Genomic DNA, 18,787 nt, shown 5'->3' with positions numbered 1-18,787 from the left:
TGTGGGGGTTGTCACTGGGATTGACTTCCCGCCCCCAAGTGCTGCTTTACACCCACCCACCCCACTGCTGCACCCATGGAGAAAACAAAATGTCTGTGGTTTTCCATTTTACCCTTCGGGGGAAAGGTCTCCTCTCTCCACACAGGCCTTGCACTTGCTCCACACTGCAGCTGCACGGCTCAAACTGAAAAGGGAAGCAAAGTGGGGAGAAGGAGGATTAATTAACACCAGAAGAGCCCTCCTGGGTCAGGCCAGCCAGTCCAGTCTCTCCCCAATCAAATTTTGAACATTGTTATTTCCATGGCCTCCTTAAGCTTGCAGGAATAGCCCCCACCAATAAAATAATTGAAGGTGTGAGCAGGGCAGAGGGAGGGCGCATGGGGGGTGCCCTCTGGCCAACTGCAGGGAGGGGGGTGAGCACACCAAGGGACTCGGGGGCCACACCAAGGAGAGCCACAGGACTTGTGCATTGCGAGGGGGGCTGGACTAGAGGACCTTTGGAGACCTCACAACTCTACAATTGTATGATTCTATCTCAGACAGACAGATAAATGTGCAAAGGAAGGCAGAGTCCTACCAAGTAATAAAACGGAGAATTTGGCTGCCGGACGCGACTCCCGGGGTTAACGCTCCTCCAGCACGGATGCCCAAAAGTAACCGTATCGCCTTCTTGCAGCACTACTTTTTCTGCGTAGAAATAAGATTTGAAACAATCAGTTTAAAGGTTTAAAAACAACAGCAACTCTCCTTTGGCCAGGCTTCTGATCCAAAAGCAAAGACACCAGAAATATGTCTGTTTTTTTCTCTTTTAAAATACTGCTATTACCTGTGAGCTGCCTTGAGGTAGTTTATTATTACTGTATAAGAATGAGAAACACCAGCCAGCCCTCACCAAGCAAAACGATTATTTATTTATTTACCATTTTATTAAATTTGTATACTGTCCTTCATCTCATGGCGGTTCACAACGTAAAGGACCAACTCTTCCTGCTGCAAGGAGAAAAACCGCAAGAGCATAGCTTCATTGATTTACTGCATTGTATGGACCTTTCGAATCCCCGCGGCGGGGTGAGCTCCCGTCGTTCGGTCCCAGCTCCTGCCCACCTAGCAGTTCAGAAGCACCCTCGGGTGCAAGTAGATAAATAGGTACCGCTTTATAGCGGGAAGGTAAACGGCATTTCCGTGTGCTGCGCTGGTGCCGGCTCGCCAGAGCAGCTTCGTCACGCTGGCCACGTGACCCGGAAGTGTCTCTGGACAGCGCTGGTCCCCGGCCTCTTAAGTGAGATGGGCGCATAACCCTACAGTCGGACACGACTGGCCCGTACAGGCAGGGGTACCTTTACCTTTTTTTATGGACCTTGTATGGGACGCGGGTGGAGCTGTGGTCTAAACCACTGTGCCTCTTGGGCTTGGCGATCAAAAGGTTGGCAGTTCGAATCCCCAGGGTGAGCTCCCGTTGCTTGGTCCCAGCTCCTGCCCACCTAGCAGTTCGAAAGCACGTCAAAGTGCAAGTAGATCAATAGGTACCGCTCCAGCGGGAAGGTAAACGGTGTTTCCATGCGCTGCTCTGGTTCGCCAGAAGCGGCTTAGTCATGCTGGTCACACGACCCGGAAGCCGTACGCCGGCTCCCTCGGCCAGTAAAGCGAGATGAGCGCCGCAACCCCAGAGTTGGCCACAACTGGACCTAACGGTCAGGGGTCCTTTACCTTTCTGGACCTTCAGGGGAAGCAGGGACAGGTTGCCCACCTCTGCCCACATCAAGAGCCACCCAGGGCTGGAGATTTCAGGGAAGAGAGGACTCTCGACGGCCACGAGCCAGAATGGCTCTGCAGCCACAGGAAGTCCTGCTTCTGAATCCCAGTTGCTAGAAGAGGGGATAGTTGCTCTTGGGTTCGGATCCTGCTCGCAAGATCCCCTTGGGGGCACCTGGTTGGCCACTGGGTGACTAGATGGACCATTGGCCTGTTCCTTTGCTCAAGGTCATTTGCTGCAACCTGACAGCAGTTTCCGTGTTGGCCTCCCTTCTTTTCCAAAAGGTGCTCAGAGCAACTATCTCCAATACAGGTGTACCTTGGAATCTATTCGACTTCCAAGGCGCAGCTTCCAATTGGCTGCCGGAAGCTCCTGCAGCCAATCAGGACGTTCAGCTTCCAATGAATGTTCGCAGACCGGAACAATCACTTCTGAGTTTGCAGCGTTCAGGAGCCAGGCATTTGGGATCCAAAGTATGACTGTAATTATCTGAAGCCCATCAGACTTGGGCATGGGTTTGCCTGAGGCCACCCTGTGAGGTCCACAGCTGTGCAGGGACTCAAACTAGACTTTCTAACCTCCAGGCAGCACCAGCGCCCTGCCTGGCACTCTCTCTCGCTGCTGGCAGACGTCCTCTGAGCTTAACTCTTTGGGCTTGCTTCATCATGGAGAAGGCTCCTGTCCAGGTGACAGAGGCTGCGTGTATTTCAGGAAATGACTTCACTCCTCTTTGTTCTTTCCCTAAAGAATCGGGACTGTTCTTGCTTGCCTGACAAGGCCATTTATTGCGTTGGGGTTTCCAAAGAAGTGAGAGAGGATGGTGCAGATCCAGGTGCGCTTGTGTGGGGAGCCTGATGCAGGAAGAGCTGCTCATCTTCTGAACAAAGATGGAGACCCCCCCCCAACTGGGGAACCTGGAGCACAGAGTGACTCTGGGCTGGCCCAGATGTGTGCAAACCATATCTAATTCTGATTTCTGCTAGACATGAGGCTTGTTGAGATAACCTAGATAGCTTGTTATGCCTCCACGACTAAAGGAACATGTTCTCAAGGGGAGACATTACAAAAGTCACCACCTGGTGATCTTTGGATCTTCATCCAATATACAAATTTATGTGATATACAAATTTAATAAGAAGAAATCATTTAATAAAGTGTGTCCCGGCCACAGCACTCACCGCTGATCCGGACGTCATTGATATACACCCCGGTTAGGCTGGAATCCACGAGCTTGTAGGCCCCAGCCGTGCGGATCACCCGGGCGTGGATGCGCGAGATGTACTCGCGACTCCTCTGGGCAGCAGAGCTCAGGAAGGCGTCCACGGCGGCCACGCTCCGGCCAACCAGCGTGACGGTGTTAGGAAAACTTGCAGGGGAGAGAAAGAGAAAGGGGGTGGGTGGGCGGGGGGTGGACGGCCTGTATATATTTTTCTGGTACTGGGTGTCCTGTTATTGGACGGCAACAGAGGTGTGTGTGTGTGTGTGTGTGTGTAGGGAGGAAATCAATACAGTGGATGCTCTGGTTGCAAATGTGATCCATGCAGGAAGAACGTTCGCAACCTGTAGCTCTGCGTCTGCACACGTGCGGGTTGCGATTCGGCGCATGTGCTGAAACCTGGAAGTAAACTGTTCTGGTACTTCTGGGTTTGGCACGGTACGCAAAACCCAAAATCACAGAACCCAAAGCATCTGTAACCCGAGGTATGACTGTACTGTGCAATAGGACTGGGTGGTATCTGGTTTTCAACACTGTGATATATCGCAAGTTAAGCATCACAGTATATCAATATGTCTGATAATAAAGATAAAGCTATGTAGATGCATTGACTGGCTTCATGCTTTCCCCCAAATTGTCTTTTTTTCTAAACACACACACACACACCACAATTTGTGGTATGTTGCCAGGTCCAAAATTATGAAACCAATACCACGCTATGGACTTCAAACCAGTTTGGGATGAAATATTGATATACCGCCCAGCCCTCCTGTGTGATCCCCACAGTAAGAACCAGCAGGACGTCGGCGCTTTCACACAAGCAGCATGAAGTTGCCTGCAGTTGTGGGGGAAAAGCAGCCATTGCTGAGCTCCTCGCTTTTGCATTACGCCATGCCGCCCCCCCCTGCATGCATTTTGCACCTGGCGCTCCCAGCACTTCCTCAAATGCTGAAATCTCGCTGGTCCAGAAAGCCTGGCAGCCTGAGCAAGGGAAACGCCAGAGAGGAACGTGGAGGTGAACAAAGCAGGAGCGCAAAGAGGCCGGACGCAAGGCATCAGGTCCTCAAGGCAACCCCAGCAGCCCCCAGCAGTGTCTGGCACAGAGAAAGCCCCTCCATGGTGTGATAAACGAAAATCTGCCCTTATTTCCTTATGGGGGACACAAGAGCCCTTATAGAGTCCTTTGCAGGTTCTCCATCAGTCGGAGAAGATAACAGAGGCCAAGCAGAGAATATTGAGAAGCAAAGCAGCTAGTAAGCCTGATCTTTATTGATCTGTTGCAACAGGGTGCTCCCCTCACACGCAGGAAAGGAGGAGGAACCCAAAACAAAGGTGTGGCCGCCCTTATATCGATATTTTAAATTCCCTGCCCTGGAGTCCAAGACCACCCCCAGATACATCATAACCTACGTCACAGAAAAGGTGGTTTACAATAGAAATCTGAGTGCATTGTTTATCTCCTGTCTGGCAGGTTACCTATTAATGCTCACTTGATTGGATATCCTGGGGAGCCTGGCCAGTCTTTGGTAATGATAAATACTTAGTTCCTGAGCCAGGTCACAGGCTCACACCCTATTCATATCGTAAATGTGCTCTTAAGACAGGCTTTGTGAATGAAAAGACAATGGGGAGGCTTTTCCATTTTCCTTTGACCTTGCAGAGAAAACATTTGGTCAGTCTGGGAGCCAAAATGGTTCCAGGGCTGTTTTCCTGCGCTGCTTGAGACATGTGGTTTATATATTATTGTACGTGTTTGCTTGGTACATTTATGAACATTTATTATATACATATGACCTTAATATTTTTATTTCAATGGACACAGCCCTCAGCCGGGACCACCCAGGCTACTTACTGGATGAAGTCAGCACGGTCCTGGGCTGCAGCTCGGCGGCCGATCCTGCGCAGGTGACAGGGTCTCCGTCCCTCACGGCAGGGCTGGCAAGGGGCTGGCATTTCAGGAGAGTGCCGCTTGCTCAGCAACCAACTTGAAGGAGGGCAGGTGCTGGGGAAAAGCAGCCAAGGTTTCTGTTAAGAGAAAGCAAAAGACCCAAACATGGAGACAGGGAACTGGGAAATGAGCCAAGGGGAAGTAAGGCAAATTGTTGCACTCCATGCAAAAACGGAGTCCATCACCCACTCCTGAAAGGAGAAGCAACCATTAACTCCCCGGAGAATGGAGATCTACCACAGAGTTGTATAACGGCATGAGGATAACCAGACCAAGCCCATCTTTACAAATCCCGTTTCCCAGCCACCTGCTTGCTTGGAGAAGAGAAGCAAAGTTTGTCCTCTGGGAGCAGAAGCCTGTGATTCCCACCCCACCCCCCTTCATGCTTTTGCTTAAAGAGTACCGTATTTTTCACTCCATAAAAACACACTTTTTTCCTCCTAAAAAGTAAGGGGAAATGTCTGTGCGTCTTATGGAGCGAATGTGTGGTCCCTGGAGCTGAATTGCCCAGGGGCGAAAAGCAGATCATGCTCTCTTTTTTTAGAAAGAGGGAAGGGGGTGTTGAAACAAAGCTGCTGATCGGCAAGCAATCGGGAGGGAGATAAGGGACGCTAGCAATCGGGAGGGAGATAAGGGACGCTAGCAATCGGGAGGGAGATAAGGGACGCTAGCAATCGGGAGGGAGATAAGGGACGCTAGCGATAAAGGAAGCTGCCTGGGAGGGGGGAGGTAAAGACAGCAAACTTGCAAGGAGACAGGAAGACTAAATCAATGAGGAGAGAAATAATAATAATAATAATAATAATAATAATAATAATAATAATAATAATAATAATATATTATTTATACCTTGCCCATCTGGCTGAGTTTCCCCAGCCACTCTGGGTGGCTCGCTCCCAATCAAGTGTTAAAAACAGTACAACGTTAAATATTAAAAACTTCCCTGAAGAAAAGGAGTAGCAAAAAACTGCTCCAGCTAAGGAAAAGACCCTAAGGCAAACAAGAGGGAAGGAAGTGTTGAAAGGAAGCAGCTGATCGGCAAGCGATCGGGAGGGAGATAATGGATGCTAGTGATAAAGGAGGCTGCCTGAGAAGGGGGAGGTAAAAGACCAAGGATCCTCAGGATTTTTGCATTGGGTCACCCCAAATTCACCGTCAAATCACATAGCATGTCCATGGCTACAGCCTGCACCAAAAAAAGCACGCATCCACTGTTGCGTGGGGCCAAAATGGCGCAAAAATGTGGTTACAAAGAACAGATTGACATGGATTCTCAGGATTTTTGCATTGGGCTACCCCAAACTCACCGTCTAGCAATTCAGTTGTTTTAAAACAGGGGTTATGTGAGATCTGACCGAAACCCCAGCTAGCAAGTTGGCCTTCTGGACCTGCTCAGGTTTCTGAGTTGCGTCACCAAGGGCAGCCCCACAAAGAGTGCATTGCAGCAATCCAATCTAGAAGCAACCTGAGCATGGAGAATAGTGGCTGAGCCATCTCTGTCCAAAAGGGCTCATAGCTGGCAAACCAAGCAGAGTGGGAAAAGGATTCTCAACTACAGAGGGCAGCGCTGATCCAGAAGCACATCGTCAAACCCCAAACAGGCAGCTACTGGAATTCATAGTTTAGTTATATACTACACACTTTAAAAAAAACTGGAAACTGGGAGGCTGATGCAGGAGAGATGTCTGCAAAATCCTGGCCTGCGCAGGAAGAAGTAGACTGGGGCGCAGAGATCTGCACTTCCTTCAGGAACATTCATTTGGGTTATATAAAGCTGAAAGAAAACATTTTTGTAATGTGTCACAGTAAATAATTAAATGCAGGAGGGGCTGACTTGTGCTTGGAGCTGAAGCTTCTACCCATGATTCATACCTTGTAATTCGAATAAAGACAAAAACTGAAAGTATCAAAGAAAAGGGAGTTATTTTATTCAACAGCATTCTTTTTATTTCTTGCACGTTAATTAATTCTATTTTAAAAAAAGAAAAGAAATATGCAAGGTTTTACTAGCCTGCTTTTTCACTCTCCTGAGGGGCCAAGGGAGGAGGAAAGAGAGTCTGCCCCTCCTTCACAGAAGCAGTGTTGGAAGGGACCCTCCAGGGTCATCTAGCTCACCCCCTGCAAAGCAGGATGAGGGGATGTCAAAATTATCAATCTCTTTTAAAAAGATGACAGAACTGATTGCGGAAACTATCAAGGCATCTCTCTTTAGCTGCAGCTGGCAAAATTCTTGCAAGGATCTTAGCAAACCGTCTCGTAACAACATCCGAGGTGACCCTTCCTGAATCCCAAAATGGTTTTTGGCCTTCTAAGGGGATAGTGGACATGATTTTCACCGCTCAACTGCTTCAAGAAAAATGCAGAAAGCAAAACCAATCCCTGTATATGGCGTTTATCGGCCTGACGGAGGCTTTCGACACTGTAAATGCCTTGTGGACTGTCCTTCTGAAAATTGGCTGCCCAGATAAATTTGTGAACATCATTCGGCTCCTCCATGATAATATGACAGCAACAATCACAGATAACAATGGCTCTCAAAGTGAACCATTCACAGTGGGATCAGGTGTTAAACAGGGTTGTGCTTCCCCAACTCTATTCATTATTTTCATTGCCATCATCCTACACTTTGTCGAAGGGAAACTCCCCACCGGAGTAGAAATCATATACCGAAGAGATGGAAAGCTCTTCAATCTGAGCAGGCTGAAAGCAAAGAGTAGGGTTACCGTAACTTCCGTCATGGAGCTTGAGTATGCTGATGACAACGTGGTGTGCGCACGCTCAGAGGATGACCTCCGAACTATCCTAAATATCTTCGCAGAAGCTTACAAAAAGCTTGACCTATCACTCAGCACCACAAATCCAACTCAACGTTGTAACGTTAATCACATTAACTGTTACAGGAGAACATTTCCTAATTTACCAGCATAATGAATGATGATTCACACCCTGGCCGGCACTTTCTTGATCTCCTGCCCTCAGGCAGAAGATATAGAAGCATGATTAGTGGCACCAACAGGGTAAAGAACAGCTTCTGTCCGTGGGCTGTTAGGCTGCTGAATGAAAAGATAACAACAGGGCAACTGACTTTGGTGGGTGTGCGTCAGTAAACGAGGGGAATTAAGACTAAGAGAGCTGAGTGGGGGGTGCTCCTGTAATCTCACTGTAGACAAGTTGTACAAGTGCCAATAAAGTAATTCAATTCCAATTCAATTCCAATTCATAAGCAGGAAAAGGTTTTCCACAGGGTGGAATGGAAGACATCTGAAGGCAGCCCTGTTTAGGGAAGCTTTTAATATTTGATGTATTACAGTATTTTAATATTTTTTTGGGAAGCCGCCCAGAGTGGCTGGGGAAGCCCAGCCAGATGGGCAGGGTATAAATACTAAATTGTTGTTGTTGTTGTTATGGTACCAGATGAAGAGTCCTGCAGGAGTCGGAAAGCAGAGTCACAGCTCTGGGATATTGTGGTTAGATGAGGGCAGCTTAGTCCTTCTCCTTCGTCAGGATGCAACCTCCCTCTTCCTCTGCTTCCCTCTGAGTAAATGGGGTTCCTTCCGCCCGCAAAGGGTTGCCAAAGAGGACCCAGGGAGGTTCCACTCCTGCCCTCCTGGTGCTCGCAAGAAGGGGCTCAGCCAGCCCCCTCTGGGAAACGAGGAGGCGAGGGCTGAGATCCAAAAGGGAAGGTCTGCTTCCCAACCAGCGGCAAGGGATATTTTCTGGAATATCTGGAAGTGGAACGTTCTCCGCCCCCCTTTCCAGCCTGTCCTCTCTGCCCCCATCAGGCAGGCCAGGGAGCTCAGAAGGCCAGACCTGCAACTTCACTTGGAAAGCGGCACAACTGCAAGGAGAAGCAGCAGAGGGAAGAAGAGGAAGAGGAGGAGGAGAAGAAGAAGACGAAGAAGAAGAAGAGGAAGAAGAAGAGGAAGAGGAAGAGGAAGAAGAAGAAGAGGAAGAAGAAGAAGAAGAAGAAGAAGAGGAAGAGGAGGAGGAGGAGGAGGAGGTTGGGCTGGATATCCCGCCTTTCACCCCCCTTATGACAGGCATATACAAAGCCAACCACAGCTGTCAACTTTTCCCTTTTCTTGCGAGGAATCCTATTCGGAATAAGGGAATTTCCCTTAAAAGAAGGGAAAAGTTGACAGCTATGAATCCAACCCACCAGTTGATTTAATCCAGCCCCTGTGGGAGTATACTACGTCCTGGGGTAAAATCCTTCAAAAACAAAACAAAACTCAACAACTTTTGGGGTAAAATTGTAAGTAAAACTCAACAGCTTTGGGTTTGAATCCTAAAAAAAGTTCAAAAACCTCAATCCCAAAAATAGCTGAACAACTTTGGGGTAAAATTATAAGAAAAGCTCCACAACTTCAGCCCTAAAAAAACTCAACAACTCTGGGTTTCAATCCTAAAGAAAGCTCAAAACCTCAATCCTAAGGAAAGCTCAGCAACTTTGGTCAGCCCTCAAGCATGTTCACTTCATCAACTCTGGCCCTCTTTGGGAAAAAGTTTGGGCCCAAGGAGTCTCAGAGCGGATCACATTCTCCTTTCCCTTCCTCCCTCTGCGAGGTGAGTGGGGCTGAGAGACTTCAGAGAAGTGGGACTGGCCCAAGGTCACCCAGCAGCTGCAGGTGGAGGAGCGGGGAAGCGAACCCGGTTCACCAGATTACGAGTCCACCGCTCTGAACCACTACACCACGCTGACCAGGAGCCCTGCAAAATAGCACCCTCCCATTTCATTTTTAAAAAATAATATTAATTTTCATCCGTTTTCAATTGCAACCCAATGATGGCCCCATTGTAACCATGCCAAATTAGGATACCAATAATCCAAATGCCCAATTAAATAATTTAGCCCCCCCCCCCCATGCTAGAATTGTCTTTCTTCCATCTCCCCTGCAGGCGGAGGACTCAGTTGCTCAGCCGTGAAATGGGCGCAAGGGCGACCCTCCTCCTCCTCCTCCGGCCGCGGAGCCCGGTAAGCGGAGCTCGCCCGGCCCGGGAAGCACCGGCCCCCGGCCCCCCCTCGCCCCCCCCGGCTCACCTGCCCTCCGGAGTCTCCGCGCTCAGCGCGCTTCTCGCTTTGGCGCCCAGCAGACCCGGCCCCGCCCCCGCCCGGCTCCCGCGCCCCCATTGGCTCTCGCCCGCGCCCAAGCCCCGCCCCCGCGGCGCGCCACGAGGAGAGCGCGAAGCGAAAGCGAAAGCGAAAGCCGAGGCGGGCGCGCTCCTGCGCCTGCGCGGAACTCTCCCGCGCTCCGGGCTCGGGCGGGGCTGACCCGCGGCGCCAACACGTGTCCGCCCACTCCCACGTGCGCGGAGCCCCAGGGGGCGCGGCTCCTCCCTCCTCGTTGCAGCCCCGCGAGGTGGGCTCGGCCGAGGGGCAGGAGCGGACCCCGAGGCGGCTGAGCCCGACACGCGACCTGGCTCTCGGCACGTCGGAAGGGCTCCAGGGGAGGGGAAGAGGGCGCCTCCCCGGCTGCCAGGGCTCGGGGTCCCAGGCTGTGCTGGACCCGAGTCAGAGACCCAGTTTGGCACACACAGGCGGGCAGCCTCAATGGAGGCTCCACCTGGGGCAAAAAAAGGGGAAAAGGGACCATTCCCCCCCCATCGCCACACCACTGCGAGCTCCCCCCCCCCCCGCAAATGGTACACGTGTGCTGCTCATAGCTGTCAACTTTCAGATTTGAAAAGAAGGGATCAGCAGCCTCCCCTGTCCCGGGGACAGCAAGGGATAGCTAACAATCCGGGGAAGCAGCGGGAAACAGCAAGGAAATAAGGGAGTTTCCCACAAAAAAAGGGATGGTTGTGTCACGGCTGAAAATTGGCCGCTGTTTCTTTAATGCGAATAAAGCTGGGTCGGCATGAGTCAGCGGCCTGCGCTGGGTTGTATATAGAGAGTGAGAAATGTTAGTTTGGTGTTGGGTTGGCTGGTTGGTTGGTGAAAGCTGGCAGTGTTGAAGTGTGTGCATTTGGTCAGTTGCTTTTGCAGAAAGACTTTTTAGAATAAAAGCAGAAAGCACTCTGCAAGGATACTTTTCTCGTGGACTCTTTTATGCCGACAAGGGTCAGAGGACCAGGCTGAGGCAACAAAGGGAGGTCAGAACCCCCCCTTTTTTTGCAAACACTGACAGGTTGACAGCTATGGTGCTGCTGCCCCTTCTTGCGACCCACATTCCCTTCCCGATGCCCCTTCTCCCAAGAGAGCTCTGCCCATGAAGAGCTTTCCCCGGCATTGCCCTGGGGAGCTTCTCCAGCAGGGCCACTTGGAGGCAGGCAGCCCGCCCAGGAGGCCCCGGGTTCAAACCAGCTCATATCCCCAGCAAGTCAGCCTTGCAGAGTTTGAAGGGACCCTCAGAGCCATCTAGTCCAACCCCCTGCAATGCCAGAATCGGCTCGTTTGGCTCGGCCTGTTCCTGACCTGCCTGGCACCGTGGAGAATCCAGCTGTGTGGCTGCCTTTCTCCTCACTCCCGGCAAAGTTGTTTCGGAGGCAGTCCGTGGCAGTGGACTTTGCTTAGCCTGCTGGGCTGCTGCTGAGTACAATTTTCTGGCACCGCTGCCTTGCACAAGTTACGCAGGGGGAAGCTGGACCCTTCTGCATCCTGCGCATTAAGCAAAAGTTCAAGTGTGCTGGAAAACGCCACCTCCCTGGATCGCCAGGAGTGCTGCCGTTTAACAAACAACCCTTCCTGATAACAGAACCATGCATGATTCCTAAGCTGGGCAACACCCAGGGTGGCAGCTGCCCGTCTCAATTTGAAAATGATTAGGAAACTACAAAAAGCATGACCAGACAGAGAGGTTTTGGGTGACCTTGGGCATAAGTTTGCTTTTATTGACTTTTCATTTTGTCTGGATGCATCTGTGGTGGGCAGGCGGGCGGCCTCCCATCGCTGCCATCTGCCTGGTTGGGGCACCATGAGACGTGGCGCTGGCCAGCCCTCCAGCCATTGCCAGCCAGAAGGAATTTCACCTCTCGGATGGAACTTCAGGCATCTCCTGAAGCCCTCAAGGGTAGTTGTCGGCGTATGAAAACTTGGGGATGAAATACTTCCGTACCAACTGCTGCATGGCGGTGAAAGACTTTGGTGATGCCGGCCTCGCCAGAATGGGTGGGAAGGGGTCCAAGTTGATTCTCGGCAGGGGAAGTTTCACAAAGGGCGCAAACCCCTTCATGAGGTAGCGAGGGAAGATGTACGGGCAGTAGAAGCCTGGGTTTGAGGGAGACAACAAAGAGGAAGAGGAAGGCCATTGGGCGTGGGAGAAGCCCCTGGACTCCCCTTTCCTTCCTGGCCCCTGACTCTAATCCAGCAGAGATCAGCTGGGAAACAACTCGGCTGTCCGTTTTTCAACCAGCCACTGTGCTTCTGCTTTCAACAACAGCTCAATGCACTGGCATCTTTTTTATTTAAATATTTATATAACTGCTTTTTGAAAAAAAGACCTGTAAAGGTAAAGGGGCCCCTGACCATTAGGTCCAGTCGTGGCCGACTCTGGGGTTGCGGGGCTCATCTCGCTTTATTGGCTGAGGGAGCCGGCGTACAGCTTTCGGGTCATGTGGCCAGCAGGACTAAGCCGCTTCTGGCGAACCAGAGCAGCGCACGGAAACGCCATTTACCTTCCCGCCGGAGCGGTACCTATTTATCTACTTGCACTTTGACGTGCTTTCAAACTGCTAGGTGGGCAGGAGCAGGGACCGAGCAACGGGAGCCGATTCGATCTGCCAACCTTCTGATCGGCAAGTCCTAGGCTCTGTGGTTTAACCCACAGCGCCACCCGCGTCCCTAAGACCCGCGTCCCTAAGACCTGCAAAGCAGCTCATAAAAATGTAAGAAATTGTGTACATCCAATAAAAAAACAATTCAAGTGGATCAAAGATGATAAAGGAGCAGAGTAGCCATAAAATTCTAACGTCAATCTAGCCAGCGCTTTGAATTGTGCTTGGATATGAACTAGCAGCTAATGTAGACAGAAGAACGGCGGAATAAAATAACCCACGCCTTGAGCTCCCAAGAGGAGCCTGGTCACAGCGTTCTGAGATGCTAAATATGTTCAGACGCAGGACCATGCGCCAACCCAGATGTGATGATGACAGCAGGCGCGACTCTGGACAGCTCTGCCTTCTGGCCAGGTTAGCTTCCTAGTGAGGTAATGGCCCTCTCCAAGTGGGCCATTAAGGTAACAAAGGAAGTGGCTGTGTGCCAAAAACCAAATGGGCCCCCTCCCTCCCTCCCTCCCTCCCTCCCTCTGACAAAGGCCAGAGTTGCAAGTTGCTTTTTCAAGCTGGAAGCTGGCAGGCTGCAGGTTGAGCAGCTGAGAGTCAGAGCTCTGCCTGATTTCAGTTGTGTCTATGGGAAAAGCAAGACCCTCTTGGGGTCTTAATGCTGTGAACTCCTCCATCGCAGGCTCAGGTGGGGTACACATAAGCAATCCCAAAGCCACCGCGGTCTCTGCTGCCCTGCATTCCAAAGGAAACAAACCCTGGGAAAGTACCTGGAACACCTGGAATTTCATGCCGCCCAGAGATTGGGGTGGTGTGCAACAATAGTCACAATATTTACCTCCATTCTATGAAAAGCTTCACCTTCCTGCTTTGTGCAGACAGGAATATTGGCTCGCTCACAGTGAGTGGGACACACAGCAAATCCCTTCTGGGTAGAAATAGCCCCCCCCCCCCGGAATACTTTCCAGTCAGTGACACCCCAGAATACACAGGACACACCTCTTGCCCAAGGCTAGGCATCTAGGAGGGATTGTCGGATTAATCTGCCACAGAAAAGTCTCCAGAGCTGTCTCTGGGATTATGATGGCCCTGAATCGCAGCCAGTTGTTTTAAAAAAGGCCAAGCCTGGGCATCTAAGTGCAAGCGCCCAAACTGGCAAGATGGTGCCAGCAGCTGGCACATACAAAGACGTGTCTGTTCATCTCCTTCTCTGCCGAGGGCTAAACCTGGCCCTTGATTTGCCAGCATTGTTTTAGAGATAAAACAGTCAGAGTATAAACATCCTAACAAGCAAAGACTGAAATAAATCTTTCCACATGTCAATTGTAGTCACAGAAAGTAATCTGGGGTCAAACTGGTGAACTAACATTAGTTTCTCCTGCCGCAGGAGGAAGGATGGGCAGGGTCTGGGTGGGGGGCGGCAGAGCATTTGCCCCCAGTGCCATCCAGGCCCAGTCACGTCTGTTTGGGGGCAAGCAGATAAAAGCCACAGGGCCAGGCAGTGGGGTGAAGACCCCCCCCCCCCGGCCACTGCAGCTACTTACGCTCGGGTATTCTCTTCCTCAACATGGCATTGGTTTCTCCGAGCCGCAGGATGGCACGCTTCCTGTCACAACAAGGGCACGGGTTTACCATGAACAGCAGGAAATGGCACTTGCCCCCCCCCACAGCCTGTGATCCATTGTGCGGGGAGCATGCGCAGGTGAGGCCGGGCTCACCCCCTGCACTTTTAGGGGGACACCATATATGGGAGAAGCAGCCGTGAGCCTGGCTGTGCTGGGCCCGGGGGTAACCCATGAAACGCGGTCCAGGTCCCGTCCCGAGTCCAAGGGAGGAGTCAGTCCGACGGGGCCAAGGCAGGACACGAGGCAGGAAACCAGGCAAGGACAGGTACAGGATCACAGGCAGGTTCTAGCAAACAGCAAAGTTGCTCCTGCAACCTGGGGTGGCGTCCGACAGCCTTTTATCTTTGTCAGGGTAACGGCCAGTCCTGATCCCCCGGAGACTCACCTCCCTGTTTCGCCCGAAGGCGAGCACTCCTCCTGCAAGTACTCGGGTCTCTCTTTCTCTCAGACCTCAGTCTCTGCAGCTCGGGAGACGTCAGTGGGTTACTAGACCCAGGGGCCGCCTCAGCCTCCTCTGACCTAACCAGTAGTGGAGCAGCTGCAAGTGATGGCCCAGCTGAAGGCAACGAGGTCATCCCCGCCAGGGCAGGCTCAGGCCCCGGACTCGGCCCAGCTGGTGCTTGTTGCAGGGGAACCTGCGCAGACTGGGACTCTTCAGAATCAGGCCCCAGACTTGGTCCCAATGCCCCTGAGGCAAAGGTGCAGACTGAGACTCCTCTGGTTCCGAGTCCGAGCCCGAGTCCCAGGCCATCACACTGGCCTAGACTGGGGGCAACGTTGAGGAGAGAAAAACACCCCCCCCCAAAGTTCCAGAGTTGTTGGATCCTTCTATACTTTACCGCAGCCACGGAAAGCCTGCCCCCCCCCCAACTTGGGTCTTGCTCTGGGGCTCCAACTCCCAGCACCATCCCTGACTTTTAGCCCTGGTGGTTGGGGAAGCTGGACTCCAGCAACCTCTGGAAGGCCACACAGGACCCCCAGCCCTTCACTGCCCCCAGAAATCTGTGGGGAGGACAGACAGAATCATTCTGCCAAGCTTGGGGGAACTGATCTGCCTCGTGGAGCCCGGGTGCGAATTCTCAGTGTTGCAGATCTAGCGAGTAGCCATTGTGCGGTCAATATTTTTTTTGGGGGGGGGGGAGGTAGCAGCAACAGCAGCACCCAGAAAAGCCATGCATTGGCCTGGGCTTCCTCAAGTGTCCTGTGTGACAGCCCCTCTTACTTCTTAATGGGAGGCAAGGCCATGACGGTGTCCTTGGGCGAGATCAGCGAAGAAGAGACCAGCTGCTTCATCTCCTCCAGCTCCTTCGCCAGCTGCTTTTCGACGAAGTAATGGATGGCGTCGATGGGGCAGACGGGCTGCCTCCAAAACTGAGCCTCCTCCGCCTGCAAGAGGAGAGCAGCCCTGAGAGTCCCTGGCGCGGCCACTTCCCTCGCCCTGGGGGGCAGCTGGGGGTTTAGCGTGGGGCAAAGCTGGGCCTGGACAGGAAGCATCGGGGCACTTGGGCTTCCTCTCCAGAGGTGCCCAGTCTCTGGGCTGCTGTGTCCGGAGCCCGGCTTGGGAGGAGGAAGAAGCAGGTGGGGGGAACCTGAGTCTGGGGGCGAGGGGAATCTCCCCTTTCCACTCCACCAACAAGGGGCTTTCTGAACTGGTGGTCTCACCTCCTTTTTATTATTAATTCATCTTTATTGATTTAAAATATCATCTTACATATGTATTACAGACAGTTACATCAAAATTAAACACAAAAAATAATAGGAAAAAGATAAATAAAATAAAAATAAAAAGAGTTAACAATGAGAAATGAATCTTAGTTATAACATCCTGTCTTTTCCAATAAAGCCTTCTGAAAGAGACTTCCAATCGTTCTCCTTGTACTTTTTCTATTGTCAGTTTTATCGCACAGTTCGTTTTATAACTTTTCCTGTATATTCATCTAGTATATTTATTCCATTTGTTTATTATATACAAGTATCATTCAGTTCTGCTAGGATGTCATTGTTACAATATAATCTTATATATTCTTTGAATAGTCTCCATTCTTTGAATATTTTTTGATTTGGGGCTCCTCTGGCTTTTCCGGTCAGCTTTGCTAATTGAAAGTACTCTAGCACGAGGGATTGCCAATCCATTATACTTTCTGAACCGGTGGCCTCACCTCCAGGCTTCCTGACTCCTCCATCTCTGGCTGCTCTGCATCTTCCGTGACGCCACCACTCTCTGGCTCCTAAGTCAGTGGAAAACGCACCAGTCAGAGTCCAATTGGGCAAATGTTTCTGACACATGCAGAACATGCAAAAAGAAACATGGCAGGATATCTCCAGCTATAGGGAACCAGGCAGAGGGCCTTCTCGGGGGTGGCGCCCGCCCTGTGGAACGCCCTCCCATCAGATGTCAAGGAGATAAACAACTATCTGACGTTTAGAAGACATATGAGGGCTGTTTAGGGAAGTTTTTAATGACTGGTGTTTTAATGTAATTTTAACATCTTGTTGGAAGCCGCCCAGAGTGGCTGGGGAAACCCAGCTAGATAGGCGGGGTAGAAATAATAAATACCGTATTTTTCGCCCTATAGGACGCACTTTTCCCCCTCCAAAAATGAAGGGGAAATGTGTGTGCATCCTATGGGGCGAGTGCAGGCTTTCGCTGAAGCCTGGAGAGCGAGAGGGGTCAGTGCGCACCAACCCCTCTTGCTCTCCAGGCTTCAGGAAGCCCTCCGCAAGACTTGGGAGCCCCGCGGGAGTTCCCGCTGGGCTCCCATGGTTTGTGGAGAGCTGCCTCTAATCCGAAGTCTGGGGCGCAGTCGCGCCCAGGCTTTGGGTAGCTCTGCGCAAGCCGTGGGAGGGCTCCCACGGCTTGCGGAGAGCTGCCTGTTCTGGGGGCTGGAGTCGGGGGAAGCTCGGGCTTCCCCCGCCCCAGCCCCGCGCCTGGAGGGGAAATAATTTTTTTTCTTTATTTCCCTCCAAAAAAACTAGGTGCACCCTATGGGCCGGTGCGCCCTATGGGGTGAAAAATACGGTAATAAATTCTTGTTGTTGTTGCTGTTATCCAGTCTCTGAATGCATTGCTCATGTTCAGGGTTTCAGGCAACTTAGATCAGGAGGTTTGCAAGTCTTCCCCAGGCCTCACTCTGTCTTATTTATGGAAGATCCCTTTTCATTTATTATTTCTGTTATTTATATATAATAGAAGGTGGCCTACAGATGAACTAAGAAAAGCTGAAAACTTGGAAAAACAACCACTAAAAACAATTCAACATTAAAACTCTCTCTCTCTCTACAATCTCATTAAAAAACCTCACTAAAAATGACAGATACTCTTACCCTTATGCATCTATTACAAAACCATAATTACCATAAATAATTGAACATTACAAGTGTCATTACAACCCTGCCAAAGATTTTAACTGTTTACAGTGGTCTTTTAAATAAATTACAAATTTACTCCAATCTCTAGAAGATACTTGATCTTCCTGGTTTCAGTAAAAGATGCAATAAACGTAAATTTAAATATGGAACCCATGGAGGGAGAGGAGGAGGTCTGAGGGTTTGAAAGAACCTTGTACCTTGATGTTTGAAATGGTTTTGTTTTAGATGTATAATATTATCTAAAACTCAATATTTTATAATATTTTTTTTAATGACAGATACTCAACCATCCAAGTTCACTCTTAGAGGGAGTGTTTATAGCAGGTACCTTTTGTTAGACAACAAGGGGGATTTTGGGTGGTGAGCTCAAGGGGGTCTTCCCGTACCTGTGGACTCTCCTCCTTCCTCGCCCTCTTCTCCTTCGCAAGGGATCTCCTCTCGGCCCTCTCCTTCTTGCTCAGGTCTTTCCCCACCTGGAATGAAGACGCCAACAAGAGCCTCACTTTGCAGTTCAATACTTGCAGTATGGTAGCTATCGGCTGTTGTGGGCGGCCAGGGAAAGGACTGGATGTTCCAGCCTGTCTTTGTAGGATATTTGGATTCTCGTCTTTTGTCCGATATACTCTGTGGTTCGGTGGAGGGTGACGGGGGGGGGGCACTGTCCCCAAACTACCCCCACCTGCCTAGCTGCCCTCTTTCCTGGGGTGCCTTGGCTGTCAAGATTCCTCCTGCTCCTTCATCTCAGCGTTCCCTGTAGAGAACTCAACAGGGAAGGGGAGGACGGGCTGGTCATTGGCTCTGGGGGCCAAAGCTGTGGGGCTCCCTTCCTTCTGCCCCATCAGTCTCCATGGGAACCACCCACCACTGGACTGAGCATTCTCTCTCTCTCCTGCAAGCCACCCAGAATAAAGAATAAAATTAAACAGAGGGTTTAATTCCCTGGAGGGAAAAGAAATGTGATTCATAGAAATGTAAAGTCGGAAGGGTCCCAGGGGTCATCTAGTCCAACCCCCTGCAACACAAGAATCCCAGAGGAAGAAGAGCCCCCTCCTTACCTGGCACAGGGACAGCCCCTTGCTCTCAGGTGCCACCCTGCCTGGTTTTGCAGGATTCTTTGGCAGACCTTACCTCTTTGTAGCTCTTGGGGGAATATTTCC

The 18,787-nt window shown here is 51.0% G+C and overlaps 2 protein-coding genes across 2 annotated transcripts in view; both read right to left on the bottom strand.

Moving 5' to 3' along the window:
* NUGGC (nuclear GTPase, germinal center associated) overlaps window positions 1-7,655 on the bottom strand; it is a gene marked incomplete at its 5' end in the record, with an annotated part of 38,169 nt that extends 30,514 nt beyond the window's left edge. Inside the window, 5 exons of the mRNA XM_081919210.1 lie at window positions 113-184; window positions 578-687; window positions 2,932-3,119; window positions 4,822-4,994; window positions 7,641-7,655. Of these exons, the coding sequence (XP_081775336.1) occupies window positions 113-184; window positions 578-687; window positions 2,932-3,119; window positions 4,822-4,994; window positions 7,641-7,655 (558 nt within the window). The remainder of the gene's footprint in view (window positions 1-112; window positions 185-577; window positions 688-2,931; window positions 3,120-4,821; window positions 4,995-7,640) is intronic.
* Window positions 7,656-11,715: 4,060 nt separating this feature from the next.
* Window positions 11,716-18,781, bottom strand: LOC309374185 (uncharacterized protein). The gene is made up of 6 exons (XM_081919076.1): window positions 18,759-18,781; window positions 18,017-18,103; window positions 16,421-16,489; window positions 15,484-15,647; window positions 14,181-14,242; window positions 11,716-12,124 (listed from the first exon to the last, which is right to left on the bottom strand). The coding sequence occupies exons 3-6, from the start codon at window positions 16,442-16,444 to the stop codon at window positions 11,922-11,924; spliced, it is 453 nt and encodes a 150-aa protein (XP_081775202.1). The 5' UTR covers window positions 16,445-16,489; window positions 18,017-18,103; window positions 18,759-18,781; the 3' UTR covers window positions 11,716-11,921.
* Window positions 18,782-18,787: the final 6 nt, after the last annotated feature.

The sequence above is a fragment of the Podarcis melisellensis genome, assembly GCF_964234715.1.
Source record: "Podarcis melisellensis genome assembly, chromosome: 7".
Lineage (NCBI taxonomy): Eukaryota > Metazoa > Chordata > Lepidosauria > Squamata > Lacertidae > Podarcis > Podarcis melisellensis.
The sequence above is the reverse complement of the archived record's forward strand: the minus strand, read 5'-3'. Positions and strand labels throughout refer to the sequence as shown.